Source organism: Sardina pilchardus, chromosome 6 (genome assembly GCF_963854185.1).
Source record: "Sardina pilchardus chromosome 6, fSarPil1.1, whole genome shotgun sequence".
In the NCBI taxonomy this organism is placed as follows: Eukaryota; Metazoa; Chordata; class Actinopteri; order Clupeiformes; family Clupeidae; genus Sardina; species Sardina pilchardus.
Genome location: NC_084999.1, coordinates 36128698 through 36145862, shown reverse-complemented (window position 1 = coordinate 36145862; position 17165 = coordinate 36128698). Strand labels below are relative to the sequence as shown.

Genomic DNA, 17165 nt, shown 5'->3' with positions numbered 1-17165 from the left:
CGCTAAGCCACTAATCGAGCTTCGTAGGACACCCCACTGGTAGTTACCAGTGTGTTGTGTTCAAGTGCTTTGTTGACGGGTAGACTGAGTACAGTTGGGACAGTTTTTGCTTTCCCCATTACCACTTGAAAGTTTGACTGTAAAAAGCCATTGAAAATAACTGTGTTCTTACATGGTATATCTTTGATCAGTGCACTAAAATAAAATCCAAAGTATATATCCGTAAGTTGTTTAGATTTTTCACAATTAACTCATAAACACAAGGTGGCATTTTGTCTCAACCGTACCCTAATATAATTATATTGAGTACAGTTGAGACAGTAGCATGGTACAGTTGAGACGCCCATTCATGATGCTGGAAGGCTGACTAGCCATTCACTGCAAATGTAGCAAACTTTTTAAAATGTGTAATCTGAGTGTTTCTTTTTATTTTAATCTAATTTTTTTTATCTAAATTGGCATCAGATAGACATAAAGCAGGGACAAATGTTTAAAGATGAAAATATATTTTTTTTCTTGGTTTTATCATGGCTAATTTTCAAATTATGATGTAATCCTTAAAATCTTCATGTTATAAGATATATTCATTAATAATATATAGTTTAAATATCAAAAACATTCATTTTATTGACATTTGTGTTCTATATTGCCTAAATGCCATCATAATATGCACAAATAAACACCATGCAATCCAATGGGATTCTATCCAGGTACAGTTGAGACAAAGTGTCTCATCTGTACCCTTCTGACCATCTTGCACATTTTTCTAAATAATGCAACAACCTTGCATGAAAGGATGTCAGTTTGTAGAGCACAGAATGACCTTTGCAATGATGTAAGAAAAGTATAACAGTCACATTGGAGTAACAAGATATTCACTGTGGAAGGAACATGGTTAAGTGAAATTCTCACTATGGTAAAAATACTTTTGCCAATATCTTTGGACAGGAGATATGCACAGTGTCCAAATTTCCCATGATTAAAGAGAACACTAACACACATATGTGTAGCAAAAATCATAGCTCAGGCTTGGTTTGCAGGCAAGATATTTAAGGTGTCTCAACTGTACACATGACCCAACTGTACTCAGTCTATCCTACTGTTAGGAAATTAGTAAATTACCTGTCACTCATCACTAGCTAGCATATAGCTCTGGGTAGGCAATACCAAACCATAACAGCTTTTTAAAAGAGTGTCAAAGCATTATATTACAATTGTCAATGACACAACATTGTATAGGCTGCAAAAAACATCTGCTAACAGTAGCAAACAATGTTTAGTAGTAAACAATGCTATCATTCACACCTCTTCCGTTGCTCTCCGCCATGTTGAAAATGTCAAAGGTTATCTCATCTCGGCAACTCGTCCATCAAAATATTCTACGAGTTGCCCAGTGGAAAATACCACATGAGACGGTGTTCATGTGCATTTTTGACCTCGGCTTTTGGTATTTACCATAATTACCATAGCACATGAAGGCACCATCAGTCTTCCTTCAACTACGTCGCGAGCGTAAACTTCACAGTGGATATATGTGTGTCCCCGTAGTCAATGGGATGCATAGCAACAGTAAAAATATAACTTGACTGCATCTAGTGATTATTATGGGAGAAACAGACGGGGGGCGTTTTACCTCACGGGGGCATTTTCCCCCACTCTACCCTACCTTCGTAACACAGTAGGCTAATAATGCAGCAAGGCGGTGTGAAAACTACACTCGCATGTCGGTGCGGCCGCATTTATTAGCCGTCATTATCTGCCCAGCAAACTAAGCCCAATTGACGGAAATTGTAGCACATGAGATGTGAACAACAGGTGGCCGTATACATTGCGCATATGCTTAATGTCTGAATGTCCGCTACCGTCAGAAATGCAGTAGGCCTAAGCAATTATCGCAAAATGTGCGCAAAACCTGTCTGAAAAGGGCTATGAGGAAATAGCGTGACTACGTCGGCGAAAATAAAATAAAGTTTAATTTGCTCATCACTCCTCTTTACACAGTGAATATGTTATGTTATAGCCTACACAAAGAACAGAAAAACTGGAAAGGAAAATGTTGCTGTGCGCTTAAAGTGGAATCGAAACGAAACTTAAGGAGAACAAGGCGAACGTAGCCTGCTTGGAACCAAACCTTGAACTTGGAACTCACCTGTTGAACGTACTTGGGCACTTCGTTTTCATGAGAGAAGGAAGATTCGTTTGGTGAAACAAGATAAAACATTATTCGAATGTTTTGAGATATGGACGCATAGTCGTTAGACTGTCCCATCGTGCTGAGCTGATGTTCGAGTGTGGCGATAGGGCTACTTTTGGAACAGTAGGTTGATCTATAGGCAATTGGATAGACCTGACTTTTGAACTCTTGGTCAATATCCATAACCTCGACAAAGTGTAAATGAACTGTAAGTCTGTTAGTAGCACAAGGTTCAGTATGTTCAGAATATCAGAGGCTATAGCCTACACTGGAAAAAAATAATCATGTTGGCCTAAAATACAGTCTTTTCACCAGTGATAGGCTACTGCAAAATACAATTAGCCTACTATATGATTTAGTGTCATCAGTTAGCAAAGTATGTATGGCTTACTTTGGTAAAATGGTAAAATTACAGTGTAGGCATCTGGTAGCGTATATTATCAATCTTTTCCTTTAAAATGTCATGATATCGGAATTTCAGCAGGCTACTCTGTTTCTGTAGGCTATTACAACAGTTAGGCTACAGACAGCAAGAATAGTCGGCCCGATTCTGGCTGAGAGCTGGCTGAGTTCCGAGTTGGCTGAAGCACAGTAGCCTACACACCATAGACGGTATAAACACAGTCGGCGGAATTTCAGCAGAGAGGGTTCGGCTGAGGCACTGTCCCCTTGAATGGGCCAACAGTGACACGCAGTGGTTGGGTTGATTACTGCAATAACAAGCATGGGTGTTCAACATGGTATTCAACCCACAGACGGTGTTCTATACAGTCTATGGTTTAACCCTACTACTACTATTGTGTTCATGGTCAGCTTATTAATGTCAAAAGCACAATATGTGCCTATAGAAAGTCATCATACCCCTTTGAAATAGTTTATTTTTTTGTCTAACAGCCTGAGATCAAAACCCATTAAATTTATTTACAAATTTAGCTGTGCAACATCAAAATAATGAAAAAAAAAACAGTTCCGAAAATTAATAATAATAATAAAAAAAAACTAGAATAATAGGGTTGGAAAAGTAATCATACTCCTGATTTAATAGGCTACTTTGTAGAGCTTCCTTTTTGCTTTCATTACAGACATCAATCTGTTTGGATACAGTATGTCTCTATTAGCTTTGCTCATCTAGATTGGGGAATAGGCCTATTATATAGGCTTCTTATTACAGTGCATGAAAATGCACTGTACTGTTCTTCCTATTCTTCTTATTAGAGTGCATGAAAATGCACTCTACTGTTATCCGGTTTCTTCTTATTATAGGCGATTATTACAGTGCATGAAAATGCACTGTACTGTTATTCCAAGTCTTCTTATTACAGTGCATGAAAATGCACTGTACTGTTCTTCCTCGGTCTTCTTCTTCTTCTTCTTCTTATTACAGTGCATGAAAATGCACTGTACTGTTCTTCCTAGGCTTTTTCTTATTACAGTGCATGAAAATGCACTGTACTGTTCTTCCTAGGCTTCTTCTTATTACAGTGCATGAAAATGCACTGTACTGTTCTTCCTTTTCTTCTTATTATTACAGTGCATGAAAATGCACTGTACTGTTCTTCCTAGGCTTCTTCTTCTTATTACAGTGCATGAAAATGCACTGTACTGTTCTTCCTATTCTTAAACTTCATCTTCTTATTATTACAGTGCATGAAAATGCACTGTACTGTTCTTCCTATTCTTCTTATTATTACAGTGCATGAAAATGCACTGTACTGTTCTTCCTAGGCTTCTTCTTTTTCTTCTTATTATTCTTCTTCTAACGCACGCAAATCAGCTAGAACCGTTTAACGTAGAAACTTCATTCAAACTGCGTTACGTAGGTCTTACTTATGACATGTGTGCTATGACTTTTCAACTTTGTAACTTTTATACTTTTTAAACTATTAGTTAAAAACTATTACAATTTCCCCCATAGACTTAACATTGCTCATTATGACATCACGGCAGCAATTAGAATCTTACGCCAGGTGGCCGGCCACCTGGGCACCAACTGTCAGTTTCTCTGGCTAAAAGCATACAGTCTCTCAGAAGACTACATATCCTGTTCACTGTTTCCTCTGTCCACAACTGTTTCAAAATAAAAGTTCTCAGTGCTATAATACACCATTAAATCATTTAACCATTGAAACTACTCAACTATTGAACTGTTCAACCATTCCAACTGTCAGTATCATCCACTATGCCTCCAGTCAACTACATGAAACCTCCATCAACTGTATCAACATAAGTCTTCCTAATTCCATCCAACTTTCTATCCATTCATCTTCTTCAAACCATTCACTCATCCACCCATTCTAAACAGTCTGCCTATCAACATCAATTAGACGATCTACATTCAACTTTTAAACAATCTCCTCTGTCTCAGGCTCAGGTATCTCTACACTCTGGCTCTCTTAAGACTAGCCAGTTAAATTGATTACACCTGTATCTGTATCCACTACTCTCAGTAGAGAGCTGTGTCTCTCCATTCTACAAGAATATAAGGCACATTCCATCCAACTTTCTATCCATTCATCTTCTTCAAACCATTCACTCATCCACCCATTCTAAACAGTCTGCCTATCAACATCAATTAGACGATCTACATTCAACTTTTAAACAATCTCCTCTGTCTCAGGTATCTCTACACTCTGGCTCTCTTAAGACTAGCCAGTTAAATTGATTACACCTGTATCTGTATCCACTACTCTCAGTAGAGAGCTGTGTCTCTCCATTCTACAAGAATATAAGGCACATTCCATCCAACTTTCTATCCATTCATCTTCTTCAAACCATTCACTCATCCACCCATTCTAAACAGTCTGCCTATCAACATCAATTAGACGATCTACATTCAACTTTTAAACAATCTCCTCTGTCTCAGGGATCTCTACACTCTGGCTCTCTTAAGACTAGCCAGTTAAATTGATTACACCTGTATCTGTATCCACTACTCTCAGTAGAGAGCTGTGTCTCCATTCGACAAGAATATAAGGCACATTCCATCCAACTTTCTATCCATTCATCTTCTTCAGACCATTGACTCATCCACCCATTAAACTGTCTATCAACATCCATTAAACTCTCTATCTATCAACATTAATTAGACTATCTACATTCAACTTTTAAATTATTTACTCTGTCTCAGGCTTTAAGGATACACTCTGGCTCTCCTAAGACTAGCCAGTTAAATTGATTACACCTGTATCAACTGTCAGTTTCTCTGGCTTTAAGCATACAATCTCTCTGAAGACTACATATCCTGTTAACTGTTTCCTCTGTCCACAACTGTTTCAAAATAAAAGTCCTCACTGCAATAATACACTATTAAATCATTTAACCATTGAAACTACTCAACTATTTAACTGTTCAACCATTCCAACTGTCAGTTATCATCAACTATGCCTCCAGTCAACTACATGAAACCTCCATGTACCTAGCAACCAACATAGCAACCATTAAAATTAAGTGTTTATGACCGTTTCCATAGCAACCAACATGATTATACTGCAGTAACTTCTTGTTTCCTGACAGTGGCCACCATGGATACCCTAGCAACAAATGTTTCAAAATAAAAGTCCTCACTAGCAAGTTAGCTAGTTAGCATGGTTAGCGTACGCTAGTTAGCATGGTTAGCATAGTTAGCATTTTTAGCATAACTGCAAAAAAATCATCAACTAAGTTAGCTAATCAACCTGGTTAGCATTGTTAGCAAATTTAGCATTGTTAGCATAGTTAGCATTTCTAGCATTACTGTTAGAAATCAGCGGTTAAGTTAGCTAATCAACCTGGTTAGCATTGTTAGTAAAGTAGCATTGCTAGCATAATTAGCATTTTAGCATAACTGCTAGAATTCATTAGCTGAGTTAGCTAATCAACATTTTAACATGAATAGAAATCATTAGTTAAGTTAGAACTGGAATGTTTCATCTTTAAACTGTCTACCTTCACACTATCAACTCTCTGTAAACTATGCAACCACCATGTTTACGCTAGCTACACCTTAGTAACCATATCTACATTATCTATCTATTTTTGCATTTTCATGCACTGGTAATTCCTTGGAATTGCATTTCTAGTTATTAAACTTCTTCTTCTAACGCTCGCAATTCAGCTTCAACCGTTTAACGTAGAAACTTCATTCAAACTTTGTTGCGTAGGTCTTGCTTATGCCATATGTGCTTTATATTTTTCAACTTTGTAACTTTTATACTTTTTAAACTATTAGTTAAAAACTATCACCATTTCCCCCATAGACTTAACATTGCTCATTATGACATCACGGCAGCAATTAGAATGTTACCCCAGCTGGTCAGCCACCTGGGCACCAACTGTCAGTTTCTCTCAGGCTCCTCTCTGAAGACTACATATTCTGTTCCCCTGTATCCTCTGCGCACAACAGTATCAAAATAAGTCCTCCTAATTCCATCCAACTTTATATCCATTCATCTTCTTCAAACCATTCACTCATCCACCCATTCTAAACAGTCTGCCTATCAACAACATCAATTAGACGCTCTACATTGAACTTTTAAACAATCTACTCTGTCTCAGGCTGGCTCTCTTAAGACTAGCCAGTTAAATTGATTACACCTGTATCTGTATCCACTACTCTCAGTAGAGAGCTGTGTCTCTCCATTCTACAAGAATATAAGGCACATTCCATCCAACATTCTATCCATTCATCTTCTTCAGACCATTCACTCATCCACCCATTAAACTGTCTATCAACATCTATTAAACAATCTGTCTATCAACATCCATTAAACTTTAAATTAAACATTAATTAGACTATCTACATTCAACTTTTAAATTATTTACTCTGTCTCAGGCTTTAAGAGTACTCTGGCACTCTTAAGACTAGCCAGTTAAATTGATTACACCTGTGTCAACTACTCTCAGAGAGCTGTATCAGTGTCTCTCTTAACAAGAATATAAGGCACATTCCATCCAACCTTCTATCCACTCATCTTCTTCAGACCATTCACTCATCCACCCATTAAACTGTCAATCAATATCTATTAAACAATCTGCCTATCAACATCCATTAAACATTCTGTCTATCAACATTAATTAGACTATCTTCATACAACTTTTAAAGTATTTACTGTGGGTCCCTCTCAAGCAGCGTTTATATGTCCTCCCTCGCTCCTCGATCCTCAATGATCTACATAAAGAAAGATAGAAGAAGGGCTAGACTATCCCATTGTTGCCGCTCCATCATTCTTTATGTAGATCAGTGAGTAGCGAGAGAGGACGTGTAAACGCTATGAGAGGCACCTTCTGTCTCAGGCTTTAAGCATACAATCTCATTAAGACTACAGATCCTGTTTCACTACTTCCTCTGTCTACAACTGTTTCAAAATAAAGGTCCTCACTGCAATTATACACTATTAAATCATTTAACCATTGAAACTACTCAACTATTGAAATGTTCAACCATTCCAACTGTCAGTTATCATCAACTATGCCTCCAGTCAACTACATGAAACCTCCATGTACCTAGCAACCAACATAGCAACCATTAAAATTAAGTGTTTATAACCGTTTCCATAGCAACCAACATGATTATACTGCAGTAACTTCTTGTTTCCTGATAGTGGCCACCATGGATACCCTAGCAACAAATGTTTCAAAATAAAAGTCCTCACTAGCAAGTTAGCATGGTTAGCATAGTTAGCATTGTTAGCATAGTTAGCATTTTTAGCATAACTGCAAAAAATCATCAACTAAGTTAGCTAATCAACCTGGTTAGCATTGTCAACAAATTTAGCATTGTTAGCATAGTTAGCATTTTTAACATTACTGCTAGAAATCATCGATAAGTTAGCTAATCAACCTGGTTAGCATTGTTAGTAAAGTTAGCATTGCTAGCATAATTAGCATTTTTAGCTTAACTGCTAGAAATCATTAGCTAAGTTAGCTAATCAACATTTTAACATGAATAGAAATCATTAGTTAAGTTAGAACTGGAATGTTTCATCTTTAAACTGTCTACCTTCACACTATCAACTCTCTGTAAACTATGCAACCACCATGTTTACCCTAGCTACACCTTAGTAACCATATCTACATTATCTATCTTTTTTAGCATTTTCATGCACTGGTAATTCCTTGGAATTGCATTTCTAGTTCTTCTTCTAACGCACGCAAATCAGCTTCAACCGCTTAACGTAGAAACTCCATTCAACTTTTGTCCCGTAGGTCTTACTTACTCGATGTGGGCAATGTATTTTTCAACTTTGTAACTTTTATACTTTTTAAACTATTAGTTAAAAACTATTACAATTTCCCCCATAGACTTAACATTGCTCATTATGACATCACGGCAGCAATTAGAATCTTACGCCAGGTGGCCAGTCCAGGTGCAGCAGCTCTCTCTTTCTCTCAGGCTCTTGAGACTACATTTTCTGTTCCCCTGTATCAACTGTATCAACATAAGTCTTCCTAATTCTATCCAACTTTCTATCCATTCATCTTCTTCAAACCATTCACTCATCCACCCATTCTAAACAGTCTGCCTATCAACATCAATTAGACGATCTACATTCAACTTTTAAACAATCTACTCTGTCTCAGGCTTACACTCTGGCTCTCTTAAGACTAGCCAGTTAAATTGATTACACCTGTATCTGTATCCACTACTCTCAGTAGAGAGCTGTGTCTCTCCACTCTACAAGAATATAAGGCACATTCAATCCAACTTTCTATCCATTCATCTTCTTCAGACCATTCACTCATACACCCATTAAACTGTCTATCAACATCTATTAAACAATCTGCCTATCAACACCCATTAAACTCTCTGTCTATCAACATTAATTAGACTATCTACATTCAACTTTTAAATGATTTACTCTGTCTCAGGCTTTAAGCACACTCTGGTTCTCTTAAAGGAGAATTCCGGTGTGAAATTGAGCTTAACTGTACCGAAACATGTTAAGGTGTACTCACACGTGTTTTAGACGCACTTTCACTCACCCCCAGCATTCCGAACTCCTCCGTTTTCAGCCTAGCTTACAGTAGGCTTGAAGCTATTAGATTGGGCATTATGTAGCCTATGCAGCTAAATCGCTATTTTTAAACCATTAAAAAGGTTCCAAGTAACTCCACACTGCATTGGTTGACTTCTGAGGGTCCTGACATTTAAAACGAGATACTTAGAACTTTGGAAGTGCACAGGAAGTTTATTAAAAAAGACTGTTTATTCAAGCAGTACCTTCATAGAATCTCTCCGCTGGGCGCCATCTTGTGGTGAAGTCGCGATAAGTCGACTGACGAGCACAAACGAACAGGAAAGACAGGGGGACATATTGCAAACATTTTGAGCTTTGTTACTCATCATGCTCATGTAGACAGTATAACTATATATTTCCTATGGAATTACTTTAGCAATATGTTCCCCTGTCCTTCCTGTTCGTTCGTGCTCGTCAGTCGGCTTATCGCGACTTGATTCCAAGATGGCGCCCAGCGGAGAGATTCTATGAAGGCACTGCTTGTAAACAGTCTTTTTTTAATAAACTTCCTGTGCATTTCCAAAGTTCTCAGTATCTCGTTTTAAATGTCAGGACCCTCAGAAGTCTACCAATGCAGTGTGGAGTTACTTGGGACCTTTTTAATGGTTTAAAAATAGCGATTTAGCTGCATAGGCTACGTAATGCCCAATCTAATAGCTTCAAGCCTACTGTAAGCTAGGCTGAAAACGGAGGAGTTCAGAATGCTGGGGGTGAGTGAAAGTGCGTCTAAAACACGTGTGAGTACACCTTAACATGTTTCGGTACAGTTAAGCTCAATTTCACACCGGAATTCTCCTTTAAGACTAGCCAGTTAAATTGATTACACCTGTATCAACTACTCTCAGAGAGCTGTATCAGTGTCTCTCTTAACAAGAATATAAGGCACATTCCATCCAACCTTCTATCCATTCATCTTCTTCAGACCATTCACTCATCCACCCATTAAACTGTCTATCAACATCTATTAAACAATCTGCCTATCAACATCCATTAAACTCTCTGTCTATCAACATTAATTAGACTATCTACATTCAACTTTTAAATGATTTACTCTGTCTCAGGCTTTAAGCACACTCTGGTTCTCTTAAGACTAGCCAGTTAAATTGATTACACCTGTATCAACTACTCTCAGAGAGCTGTATCAGTGTCTCTCTTAACAAGAATATAAGGCACATTCCATCCAACCTTCTATCCATTCATCTTCTTCAGACCATTCACTCATCCACCCATTAAACTGTCAATCAATATCTATTAAACAATCTGCCTATCAACATCCATGAAACATTCTGTCTATCAACATTAATTAGACTATCTACATACAACTTGTGAAGTATTTACTGTGGGTGCCTCTCAAGCAGCGTTTATATGTCCTCCCTCGCTCCGCGATCCTCAATGATCTACATAAAGAAAGATAGAAGAAGGGCTAGACTATCCCATTGTTGCCGCTCCATCATTATTTATGTAGATCAGTGAGGAGCGAGAGAGGACGCGTAAACGCTATATGAGAGGCACCTTCTGTCTCAGGCTTTAAGCATACAATCTCATTAAGACTACAGATCCTGTTTCACTACTTCCTCTGTCCACAACTGTTTCAAAATAAAGGTCCTCACTGCAATAATACACTATTAAATCATTTAACCATTGAAACTACTCAACTATTGAACTGTTCAACCATTCCAACTGTCAGTTATCATCCACTATGCCTCCAGTCAACTACATGAAACCTCCATGTACCTAGCAACCAACATAGCAACCATTAAAATTAAGTGTTTATGACCGTTTCCATAGCAACCAACATGATTATACTGCAGTAACTTCTTGTTTCCTGATAGTGGCCACCATGGATACCCTAGCAACAAATGTTTCAAAATAAAAGTCCTCACTAGCAAGTTAGCTAGTTAGCATGGTTAACATAGTTAGCATTGTTAGCATAGTTAGCATTTTTAGAATAACTGCAAAAAATCATCAACTAAGTTAGCTAATCAACCTGGTTAGCATTGTTAGCAAATTTAGCATTGTTAGCATAGTTAGCATTTTTAGCATTAATGCTAGAAATCATCGGTTAAGTTAGCTAATCAACCTGGTTAGCATTGTCAGTAAAGTTACCATTGCTAGCATAATTCGCATTTTTAGCGTAACTGCTAGAAATCATTAGCTAAGTTAGCTAATCAACATTTTAACATGAATAGAAATCATTAGTTAAGTTAGAACTGGAACGTTTCATCTTTAAACTGTCTACCTTCACACTATCAACTCTCTGTAAACTATGCAACCACCATGTTTACCCTAGCTACACCTTAGTAACCATATCTACATTATCTATCTATTTTTGCATTTCATGCACTGGTAATTCCTTGGAATTGCATTTCTAGTTATTCTTCTAACGCACGCAAATCAGCTTGAACCGTTTAACGTAGAAACTTCATTCAAACTGTGTTACGTAGGTCTTACGTAGGACATGTGTGCTATGACTTTTCAACTTTGTAACTTTTATACTTTTTAAACTATTAATTAAAAAACGATTTCCCCATAGATTTAACATTGAGCTATTTCCCCATAGACTTAACATTACCCATTATGACATCATGGCAGCAATTAGAATCTTACGCCAGGTGGCCGGCCACCTGGGCACCAACTGTCATTTTCTCAGGCTTTAAGCATACAATCTCTTTGAAGACTACATCCTGTTAAACTGTTTCCTCTGTCCACAACTGTTTCAAAATAAAAGTCCTCACTGCAATAACACACTATTAAATCATTTAACCATTGAAATTACTCAACTATTTAACTGTTCAACCATTTCCACTGTCAGTTATCATCAACTATGCCTCCAGTCAACTACATGAGACCTCCATGTACCTAGCAACCAACATAGCAACCATTAAAATTAAGCATTTATGACCGTTTCCATAGCAACCAACATGATTATACTGCAGTAACTTCTTGTTTCCTGATAGTGGCCACCATGGATACCCTAGCAACAAATGTTTCAAAATAAAAGTCCTCACTAGCAAGTTAGCATGGTTAGCATTGTTAGCATAGTTAGCATTTTTAGCATAACTGCAAAAAATCATCAACTAGGTTAGCTAATCAACCTGGTTAGCATTGTTAGCAAATTTAGCATTGTTAGCATAGTTAGCATTTTTAGCATTACTGCTAGAAATCATCGGTTAAGTTAGCTAATCAAAATGGTTAGCATTGTTAGTAAAGTTAGCTTTGCTAGCATAATTAGCATTTTTAGCATAACTGCTAGAAATCATTAGCTAAGTTAGCTAATCAACCTTTTAACATGAATAGAAATCATTAGTTAAGTTAGAACTGGAATGTTTAAACTTTAAACTGTCTACCTTCACACTATCAACTCTCGGTAAACTATGCAACCACCATGTTTACCCTAGCTACACCTTAGTAACCATATCTACATTATCTATCTATTTTTGCATTTTCATGCACTGGTAATTCCTTGGAATTGCATTTCTAGTTATTACAGTGCATGAAAATGCACTGTACTGTTCTTCCTATTCTTCTTATTATTATTAAACTTCTTCTTCTAACGCTCGCAATTCAGCTTCAACTGTTTAACGTAGAAACTTCATTCAAACTTTGTTGCGTAGGTCTTGCTTATGCCATATGTGCTTTATATTTTTCAACTTTGTAACTTTTATACTTTTTAAACTATTAGTTAAAAACTATCACCATTTCCCCCATAGACTTAACATTGCTCATTATGACATCACGGCAGCAATTAGAATGTTACCGCAGCTGGTCAGCCACCTGGGCACCAACTGTCAGTTTCTCTCAGGCTCCTCTCTGAAGACTACATATTCTGTTCCCCTGTATCCTCTGCGCACAACAGTATCAAAATAAGTCCTCCTAATTCCATCCAACTTTATATCCATTCATCTTCTTCAAACCATTCACTCATCCACCCATTCTAAACAGTCTGCCTATCAACAACATCAATTAGACACTCTACATTGAACTTTTAAACAATCTACTCTGTCTCAGGCTGGCTCTCTTAAGACTAGCCAGTTAAATTGATTACACCTGTATCTGTATCCACTACTCTCAGTAGAGAGCTGTGTCTCTCCATTCTACAAGAATATAAGGCACATTCCATCCAACATTCTATCCATTCATCTTCTTCAGACCATTCACTCATCCACCCATTAAACTGTCTATCAACATCTATTAAACAATCTGTCTAACATCCATTAAACTCTCTGTCTATCAACATTAATTAGACTATCTACATTCAACTTTTAAATTATTTACTCTGTCTCAGGCTTTAAGAGTAGCCTACTCTGGCTTAAGACTAGCCAGTTAAATTGATTACACCTGTGTCAACTACTCTCAGAGAGCTGTATCAGTGTCTCTCTTAACAAGAATATAAGGCACATTCCATCCAACCTTCTATCCATTCATCTTCTTCAGACCATTCACTAATCCACCCATTAAACTGTCAATCAATATCTATTAAACAATCTGCCTATCAACATCCATTAAACATTCTGTCTATCAACATTAATTAGACTATCTACATACTATCTACATACAACAAGTATTTACTGTGGGTCCCTCTCAAGCAGCGTTTATATGTCCTCCCTCGCTCCTCGATCCTCAATGATCTACATAAAGAAAGATAGAAGAAGGGCTAGACTATCCCATTGTTGCCGCTCCATCATTCTTTATGTAGATCAGTGAGGAGCGAGAGAGGACACGTAAACGCTATGAGAGGCACCTTCTGTCTCAGGCTTTAAGCATACAATCTCATTAAGACTACAGATCCTGTTTCACTACTTCCTCTGTCCACAACTGTTTCAAAATAAAAGTCCTCACTGCAATAATACACTATTAAATCATTTAACCATTGAAACTACTCAACTATTGAACTGTTCAACCATTCCAACTGTCAGTTATCATCCACTATGCCTCCAGTCAACTACATGAAACCTCCATGTACCTAGCAACCAACATAGCAACCATTAAAATGAAGTGTTTATGACTGTTTCCATAGCAACCAACATAATTTTACTGCAGTAACTTCTTGTTTCCTGATAGTGGCCACCATGGATACCCTAGCAACAAATGTTTCAAAATAAAAGTCCTCACTAGCAAGTTAGCTAGTTAGCATGGTTAGCATATTAGCATTGTTAGCATTTTTAGCATAACTGCAAAAAATCATCAACCAAGTTAGCTAATCAACCTGGTTAGCATTGTTAGCAAATTTAGCATTGTTAGCATAGTTAGCATTTTTAGCATTACTGCTAGAAATCATCGGTTAAGTTAGCTAATCAACCTGGTTAGCATTGTTAGTAAAGTTAGCATTGCTAGCATAATTAGCATTTTTAGCGTAACTGCTAGAAATCATTAGCTAAGTTAGCTAATCAACATTTTAACATGAATAGAAATCATTAGTTAAGTTAGAACTGGAATGTTTAATCTTTAAACTGTCTACCTTCACACTATCAACGCTCTGTAAACTATGCAACCACCATGTTTACCCTAGCTACACCTTAGTAACCATATCTACATTATCTATCTATTTTTGCATTTTCATGCACTGGTAATTCCTTGGAATTGCATTTCTAGTTATTAAACTTCTTCTTCTAACGCTCGCAATTCAGCTTCAACCGTTTAACGTAGAAACTTCATTCAAACTTTGTTGCGTAGGTCTTGCTTATGCCATATGTGCTTTGTATTTTTCAACTTTGTAACTTTTATACTTTTTAAACTATTAGTTAAAAACTATTACCATTTCCCCCATAGACTTAACATTGCTCATTATGACATCACGGCAGCAATTAGAATCTTACGCCAGGTGGCCAGTCCAGGTGCAGCAGCTCTCTCTTTCTCTCAGGCTCTTGAGACTACATTTTCTGTTCCCCTGTATCAACTGTATCAACATAAGTCTTCCTAATTCTATCCAACTTTCTATCCATTCATCTTCTTCAAACCATTCACTCATCCACCCATTCTAAACAGTCTGCCTATCAACATCAATTAGACGATCTACATTCAACTTTTAAACAATCTACTCTGTCTCAGGCTTACACTCTGGCTCTCTTAAGACTAGCCAGTTAAATTGATTACACCTGTATCTGTATCCACTACTCTCAGTAGAGAGCTGTGTCTCTCCACTCTACAAGAATATAAGGCACATTCAATCCAACTTTCTATCCATTCATCTTCTTCAGACCATTCACTCATACACCCATTAAACTGTCTATCAACATCTATTAAACAATCTGCCTATCAACACCCATTAAACTCTCTGTCTATCAACATTAATTAGACTATCTACATTCAACTTTTAAATGATTTACTCTGTCTCAGGCTTTAAGCACACTCTGGTTCTCTTAAGACTAGCCAGTTAAATTGATTACACCTGTATCAACTACTCTCAGAGAGCTGTATCAGTGTCTCTCTTAACAAGAATATAAGGCACATTCCATCCAACCTTCTATCCATTCATCTTCTTCAGACCATTCACTCATCCACCCATTAAACTGTCTATCAACATCTATTAAACAATCTGCCTATCAACATCCATTAAACTCTCTGTCTATCAACATTAATTAGACTATCTACATTCAACTTTTAAATGATTTACTCTGTCTCAGGCTTTAAGCACACTCTGGTTCTCTTAAGACTAGCCAGTTAAATTGATTACACCTGTATCAACTACTCTCAGAGAGCTGTATCAGTGTCTCTCTTAACAAGAATATAAGGCACATTCCATCCAACCTTCTATCCATTCATCTTCTTCAGACCATTCACTCATCCACCCATTAAACTGTCAATCAATATCTATTAAACAATCTGCCTATCAACATCCATGAAACATTCTGTCTATCAACATTAATTAGACTATCTACATACAACTTGTGAAGTATTTACTGTGGGTGCCTCTCAAGCAGCGTTTATATGTCCTCCCTCGCTCCGCGATCCTCAATGATCTACATAAAGAAAGATAGAAGAAGGGCTAGACTATCCCATTGTTGCCGCTCCATCATTATTTATGTAGATCAGTGAGGAGCGAGAGAGGACGCGTAAACGCTATATGAGAGGCACCTTCTGTCTCAGGCTTTAAGCATACAATCTCATTAAGACTACAGATCCTGTTTCACTACTTCCTCTGTCCACAACTGTTTCAAAATAAAGGTCCTCACTGCAATAATACACTATTAAATCATTTAACCATTGAAACTACTCAACTATTGAACTGTTCAACCATTCCAACTGTCAGTTATCATCCACTATGCCTCCAGTCAACTACATGAAACCTCCATGTACCTAGCAACCAACATAGCAACCATTAAAATTAAGTGTTTATGACCGTTTCCATAGCAACCAACATGATTATACTGCAGTAACTTCTTGTTTCCTGATAGTGGCCACCATGGATACCCTAGCAACAAATGTTTCAAAATAAAAGTCCTCACTAGCAAGTTAGCTAGTTAGCATGGTTAACATAGTTAGCATTGTTAGCATAGTTAGCATTTTTAGAATAACTGCAAAAAATCATCAACTAAGTTAGCTAATCAACCTGGTTAGCATTGTTAGCAAATTTAGCATTGTTAGCATAGTTAGCATTTTTAGCATTAATGCTAGAAATCATCGGTTAAGTTAGCTAATCAACCTGGTTAGCATTGTCAGTAAAGTTACCATTGCTAGCATAATTCGCATTTTTAGCGTAACTGCTAGAAATCATTAGCTAAGTTAGCTAATCAACATTTTAACATGAATAGAAATCATTAGTTAAGTTAGAACTGGAACGTTTCATCTTTAAACTGTCTACCTTCACACTATCAACTCTCTGTAAACTATGCAACCACCATGTTTACCCTAGCTACACCTTAGTAACCATATCTACATTATCTATCTATTTTTGCATTTCATGCACTGGTAATTCCTTGGAATTGCATTTCTAGTTATTCTTCTAACGCACGCAAATCAGCTTGAACCGTTTAACG

At 37.2% G+C, this 17165-nt stretch overlaps 1 protein-coding gene across 2 annotated transcripts in view; it reads right to left on the bottom strand.

Annotated features, from left to right (window-relative positions):
* The window catches only part of agmo (alkylglycerol monooxygenase), a 199458-nt gene extending 197084 nt beyond the window's left edge, over nucleotides 1–2374 (bottom strand). The window contains exon 1 of one of the 2 annotated variants that reach the window (XM_062539691.1): nucleotides 2163–2374. Coding sequence is in view for 1 of the 2 variants with exons in the window: in XM_062539689.1 (XP_062395673.1) it covers nucleotides 2150–2269 (120 nt within the window). In the remaining variant the exon portion in view is untranslated. Of the gene's footprint in view, nucleotides 1–2149 lie in introns of both variants that reach the window. The other variant, XM_062539689.1, reaches the window with a different exon arrangement.
* Nucleotides 2375–17165: the final 14791 nt, after the last annotated feature.